At 34.4% G+C, this 6,531-nt stretch overlaps 1 protein-coding gene across 3 annotated transcripts; it reads left to right on the top strand.

Moving 5' to 3' along the window:
* On the top strand, window positions 1-5,284 carry LOC137823065 (uncharacterized). Of its 3 annotated transcripts, none has more exons than XM_068628179.1 (5): window positions 1-354; window positions 1,145-1,189; window positions 1,678-1,996; window positions 2,448-3,189; window positions 3,286-5,284. In XM_068628179.1, exons 3-5 carry the CDS (start codon window positions 1,748-1,750, stop codon window positions 5,085-5,087), a joined length of 2,793 nt encoding a protein of 930 aa, XP_068484280.1. In that variant the 5' UTR covers window positions 1-354; window positions 1,145-1,189; window positions 1,678-1,747; the 3' UTR covers window positions 5,088-5,284. The 3 variants fall into 3 exon arrangements, with proteins under 3 accessions (XP_068484280.1, XP_068484279.1, XP_068484281.1); XM_068628178.1 differs by having other exon boundaries at window positions 30-360; XM_068628180.1 differs by lacking the exon at window positions 1-354 and adding an exon at window positions 529-548.
* The last annotated feature ends 1,247 nt before the right edge of the window (window positions 5,285-6,531 follow it).

The following is a 6,531-nucleotide window of genomic DNA, read 5'->3' as shown; positions in this document are numbered from 1 at the left end:
GTAAGAACCAAAAACATTAATGAGAAAGAGACCGAGAAGAGAGAGACAAGTTATTGACAACTTTAATTTCCAATTTTATGTAAATTTCGTTTTGTTTTGTGCGTTTGATTTTGGGTCTTTTCTCTCTCTTTCTCTCTGAGAGAAAGCAAAATCTTCATTGAGAGAATGGCCCAGCACTGCGGATCCAAATCCCCATTCTTTTCTGCTTTTCTAAGGCATCTCAGAAAGCAAAAGATCACTTTTTGATTCCAAACCTCTTCCGGGTCTCTCTCTTTTCGCTTCAGCATTAATGCATTTCTTCTCCTTCATCTTCTTCTCCAACATATGCACTATCCTCAAACAATGACTCATCCTGTGAGTGTGAGTTCATTTTGTTTCTCTTCATTTCGTGTTTCTTCAACATTTTCATGTTCAATTTCCCAATTTTTTTTTTAAATTTTCCTCTCTGTACTACTTTTCTGTGGCTTCTTCTTTCAAGTGTTGAATTTGACTGTAGTTTTTTTTTTTTTTGTTCTTTTCTCAGTGAGCTCTGTGATTCAGTGACTGATGTAATATACCCTTCCTTCCAAGTTTTTGTGAATGAGATACTCTTGAGTATTCTTCCTGTTGCTTTTTTGGTACATCAAATGATTTTGATGGACTTCTTTCAGTTTTTGAGAATAAATACTTCTTTATTTTATTTTGTTTTGTTTTTGTGTCGTTGGTTTGGTTATCTGATGGATGGATTTGATACCCTTGTCTGGAGCATCTGATTCTGATTGCAAAAGATGATTTGCCTGTGAGATTTGTCTAACAGAATTTTCTGATTGACTTGATACCATAATATTTGGCCTAACTCTATCTTATTCAGAAAATTCTTTTGATCACCCTTCGTGCTTCTGTACTTGTCCTGCAGTTTATGCTGTGCTAATCATTATATGTTCTTTTGATTATCATTAATATTGTATGCACAGTGCTCTTCTTTCCCGGTTCAATGATACTTGTGAGTGTTGATTTCAGGGTTTCTTAATTTCTGGGTTAGCAAATATTCCCAATCTTTTATGGATTGTTGAAGTGAAAACATTTGATATCTATCATAACTTAAAAAGTGCAAATCCCCTTTTTGAGAAAGCCACTTCTGACAAAATTGGTTATTTGTTTTCAGGGCTTGTGCTTATCAACTTCAATTTTAAATGCTTCTGCAAGCAAGGTAGTTTTGTATTCCTTTCTGTTGTCCAGTTAGAAAATGCTTTTAACCGTAACAAGCAAGGTTGGGCTTGTTGCAATTTTTATTTTCTTGTTGTGCAGATGGACTCACATTTCTTTGCAGGTCTGCATTACTATGACATCACACGGAAATGTCATGATCTAGAATTATTCTGTCTTTACATTTTTTTGTCAGATAATTTAGCTGTAGAATGAAATTCCCTTGTAGGCCATGTGAGCAATTTACAAAACCGTCCAAATTGAATCTAATTATTCTATTTTTGGGTGCACATAAATATTACTTGGAGCCATCACTTTTGTCCTTAGCCAACAATCTTGTATTCTCAGTAAATAAGAACCCATGTAAGCCAAAAGTAAAGCAGGTGTCCCTTTTCTTTGGGCTTAAATTGTATTTTTTTAAATATTATTTATCAAATATTTCTTTTAAATTATTATTAACTAATAATCAATTTATTTTTGTTTTGATTGCAGGTTTTCATTCCCTTAGAAATGAGGATACTTTATAATATCTTGCTTCATTGAAATCTTTGCATTATCATCTATGGCACTATTGGGCATGAGTGCAAACAGGCAAAACAATGGTTATATCCCAGGATATCATTCCCCGAGGGATCTTGTCTTCGGTGCAGAAGGCAGCACATGGACCTCATCTAATTATGATGGTGAACGTGAGAATGGCTGTTATGGACTTGGATCCTTGCCGTTGTCATCAACTTGTCATCTTTTAGGATACAACAAGGAACTTCTGAAACAGACAATACTCAAGCATGAAGCCATGTTCAGGGACCAAGTATGTTAGCTTCATTGTTTCATTGTGTTTATCTTTTCTGCATATAGCTGCCAAGAAGAATTTCTTTTATGTTCTTTTTAAAATCTCTAGACTGAGGCATTTTGAAGTGACAGTGAAGAGGTTCCAATGTAACCTGTTTGTGTCAGATCTAGGTTCTATGAGAAGAATGTTAATCATATTTGTTTATTTATTGGTTATAAAAGTGAGGAGCAAAATACGAATCTTATTTAGAAAAAAACAAATGATTCTGAAAATCTTGTCAAATTCATTCATTTCACCAGTTTTATTTATAAAAGAATCTATTTCCATCCAAATTTCATCCAAAATAAAGATAAAATTGTGGAGGTTTGTTGTTTGTGGCAAAATTGTTTGTTCTTGAATATTCTTGGATATTCATATAAAGATCTTAACTGTATTTCTTAATGACTCTGGCCTGTGGCTTGCTGTTCAGATTCATGAGCTTCACCGTATTTACCAGAAACAAAGAGAATTAATGGATGAAATTAAAAGGATTGAGTTACATAAACATAGTTTAAGGTTGGAGACATCATCGTCAAGTTCCTCTTTGTATTACTCACAAAACTTGCATCGATTCACTTGTAAATCTTCTATTATACATGCTGAAGGCATCCAGCTACCATTGGCTTCTATGCAAGAAATGAACAGGCAATTATGTCCGACTCCTCTTCCTGCTCCTTCTCCAGCTGCAATTGTACAATCTCCGAAAGATCCTAAACTATCAGTATCAGCTTACAGAAAAGTTGGTAAGAAAATATTGGATCTTCAACTTCCAGCTGATGAATACATTGATAGTGAAGGTGAATCTTGTGAAAATGAAAGAGTTATCAAAGAGCCCGCTCTGTCTACTTATGCTTTAAATGGAATTTCCAAGGCTGTGTACAACACTGTTGAGAAACCATTTAGAACCAATTTTAATGGTTTTGCCGACTTAAATTTACCATTTAAGTTTGAAGAAGAGACATGTGTGAAGTCTGATGATTTTGGTGCGTCAATCCATCACAGAAACTATACCTTTCATGATATGCCACGGAGAATGAGACCGGGCTCTCATAGTTTTCCCAATGATGTCATCCAGAATTTGAAAAGAAAACAGGATCTCCAAGCTTGTTCAGATCCCCCACTACAAAACCAGGGGGAAAAACATGGATGGCTGCCCTTGGGTATTAGTGCTGGTGAGAACTTGTCTCTGAGACTATCTTGTAGTTATTATAGTGTACATCTTGTTTTGCTATACCTTTTTCTTATATAGTGAATTGTTAATTTTACAGGGAAAAACGGTAGTGACTTGGGTTCCGTTGCTATATTTAATGATACAGAAAACCAATCTGTTTCAATTGAATCCTTAAGTAAGAAGCTGAAACAAGTTAACAACTGTTCATGTTTTCATTCGACACATCAAATTGTTCCCGGACTGGAAACAGATAGCCTTGCAGGAACTCATAATCCCACCAGTGGTGTTTGGCTTGGACCAAGCTATGCTTCATGCCCATGTGCTTCTCATCAGCTCGTTTCTGAGACTGACATGAAAAGTTCTAGGATTTCACCATCAGTGTTATGGAAAAGTATTGCATCTGGCTCTAATTTAGATTGTCAAAACTATCTTCTTCACAGCAAATTTTGCCGCAGGTCCAATCTGTTGGATCTACCATCAGTTAGTGCTGATGATCCAAACTGCTGTGATAATTGTGGTCCATCATCAGCTGGCCATGAGCTTAGGAATTATGTAGAGACTCGCAAGAACATAAACCTGAATACTATGCCAGTTGGTTTTTCTGAAACAAAAGCTGTAGAATTTCAAAGCATTTGGCTTAAAGAAAAGCCTGTACCCAAAGGAAAACCAAGTGATGAATGTGAAGCCTCAACCCCTATTGATTCTTCCATTCTGAATCCTTTGAAATCTGGCTGTATACATTCTGATTTGGAGTTGAATAAGGTTCAGAAAAGTGACTTGTGTAGAGACCAGACTCTTGCATTTGACCTTAATGGAAAACCTCGGACTTCTAAAGTCGTCCAGAGCCTGTCCGCAAATCATTGGTTTGAAGAAATTGAGAAGATGTCCATTGTAAATTCGCCTTCTGATGATTATCCTGACATGGGCGAACAGGCATGTGTCAGTGAACATTTCATGAAGAATGAAAAGAAGCCCAAACATTCGTCAGGTATTATTGACCTAAATTCATGCACAAATGAAGATGAAAATATGCCAGTTGATATTGATTTACAAGCTCCTCAAAGTCCAGAAAACAAGGAATGTTCTCCACCCAGAGGAGAATCTGATGAAAACCAGCTTGAGATGTTGCAGTTGGCAGGGCAAGAGCAGGAGGATCCAGAAGCACGGGAAGAGCAAACCAGAATTGCGGCTGAGGCTTTGATTTCCATATCAGAAGCTGTGACCTATAATGGTATCCAAATGACAAATTGCCCATCATCTGAACCTTCTTCAAGTAGTTCTCTCCACTGGTTGGCTGGAATTGTTTCTACAGTAGTGGATCATGCAGAGCCTGAGGTTAAGGGGGATTTCAATTGTACCATTAAGGATCTTGAGGACTTTCTGCCTGCTGACTTTGATTACTTTGAGTTCATGTCCTTAAATTTGTCTGACACCAAGGACCTAGATTATTGCCACTACAAGAGTAGTGACCAAAAGGAGCAAGAAGGTGGATCTACTTCACCAAGTCAACCAAGAAAGTGCCGAACAAACAGGAGGAGGCGGGGGAATGACTTCCAAAGTGACATTCTCCCAAGCCTTGCTTCTTTGTCACGGTATGAGGTGACAGAAGATCTTCAAACCATTGGAGGTCTCGTGGAAGCTGCCAGAAAAACTCCCTCAGCAACAGGTTGCCTTAGAAGTGCCGGCAGAAATGTAGTAGCTAGGGGGAAGAGAAGGTCTTGTGGTTCATCCTCTAACATCACAGACTTTCTTTTGAACTTGAAGGAACTAAATATTGACACTGAAATTGGCATTGAGAAAAGGGGTTACATAAATTGGGGAAAGATTTGTAGAAAGCCAAGGGGAAAGAGATTTCCTACCAGTAAATCCCACTTAATATTTAGCCAAGTACATAACTAATTCTAAAGTTAAGTTCATGGACTTTTGGATGTTGTTTTTATGAACTATAGGATCCTCTTGTAAATGTCGTCATAGACACTTCATAGTATATGAGATTATGTTAGAAGAATAGAAAAGGAACCAATATGTATGTTCAAGTTGCTTATTGGAATCAAATTCATTCTCTCCTATATTGGGGATGCAATGACTTCTAATTATTTGTTTGTTGCATTTTGGTTCTTTTCCCTCCTTAATGTCAAGCAAATATAAAACAAGAAACGTCATACTAAGACATAATACTAGAGTCTTAATGTTTGTTGCATTTTTATCTTTTGCATTTAAAGCCAAACAAATATAAAACAAGGAACTCCAGGTTAACTCTTTAAGGGGGTACTAACAAAAGGTTAAATGCTCTGAATATCCTCAATCTTTAGTCTATAAAAAAATGATTCCATACATATCAAGATTGTTTTCGAAATTTTTTAACACTGAAAAAGTAACAGGGCTGCTTTAGTGAACTAATATAGTGAAAATAACATGGTATGCTATTTAATTTAAGAAAAATAAAATGATATTATAGTTTAAATAGTTTGCTGGTTCCATTTCATAGACTTGACTTTTTATGTTTGAAGTGGGTAAGATGACTTTCTTGAGAAAAACGTTTTTCTAGTTTTTTTTTCAAAGTATTGCCACTTTTTAATGTCGCTCTTTTGCACTGTGGATTTCATTTCCAACCTGTGGGTCTTTACAGAGACAGTGGAGTTCATCTAATTTGTGTTTTTCTTAGATTTTTCTTATATGATCTTTGGTTCTTGTAGGTTCACTTAAGAGGTTTCAATCAATTATTAATGGATGTTTATATATATATATATATATATATATATATATATATATATATTAATTATTTTATTTACTATTTTAATGTTATTTTTTAATTGTAATAAAAACATAAATATTAATAGAATGTTAACAAATTAATATGATATAATTGATTATATTTTCAAGTATGTAATTTAAATGTTAATAATATATAACATTAATTATGTTAAAAGATATAAATACTATTTTTTTCTTCCTTCTTTCCTTATTTGTTATCAATATTATTTCTTTCTTTATATCTCCTAAAATTATTTTAACTTTTAAACATCGATTTACATTTTTCTTTAAATGGAAGAGTATTCTAAACTTCCAGCTAAGGTGAAATTTCAATCTACAAATTAAGATAACGAAGAGATATGTATTATTTTTTTCGATTGTGGTTGTTTTATAAATTTCTTCAACCATTTTTTTGTTCTTATCCACTCTCATATTTTATAAATAACAATAACTAAAATTAATTTCATTTCTCACCTCAACAAAAATTAAATTTAAGGGAAATTGACTTTTCTTAGTCTCATGTATTTTTTTATGTATAATTTTTTTTTCATTTTTTAAATGGAAAGGATTATAAACTTCTTGCTATAGA

The sequence above is a fragment of the Phaseolus vulgaris genome, chromosome 9 (genome assembly GCF_000499845.2).
Source record: "Phaseolus vulgaris cultivar G19833 chromosome 9, P. vulgaris v2.0, whole genome shotgun sequence".
NCBI classification, from domain to species: domain Eukaryota; kingdom Viridiplantae; phylum Streptophyta; class Magnoliopsida; order Fabales; family Fabaceae; genus Phaseolus; species Phaseolus vulgaris.
This window is presented reverse-complemented; position numbering and strand designations above follow the sequence as displayed.

Excerpts from the sequence above, each read along its gene's own strand:
- LOC137823065 (XM_068628179.1), top strand. The coding sequence starts at position 1,748 with ATGGCACTATTGGGCATGAGTGCAAACAGGCAAAACAATGGTTATATC. Across the intron at positions 1,997-2,447 it reads AAGCCATGTTCAGGGACCAA|ATTCATGAGCTTCACCGTAT; the intron begins GTATGTTAGCTT and ends CTTGCTGTTCAG. Across the intron at positions 3,190-3,285 it reads GCCCTTGGGTATTAGTGCTG|GGAAAAACGGTAGTGACTTG; the intron begins GTGAGAACTTGT and ends TTAATTTTACAG.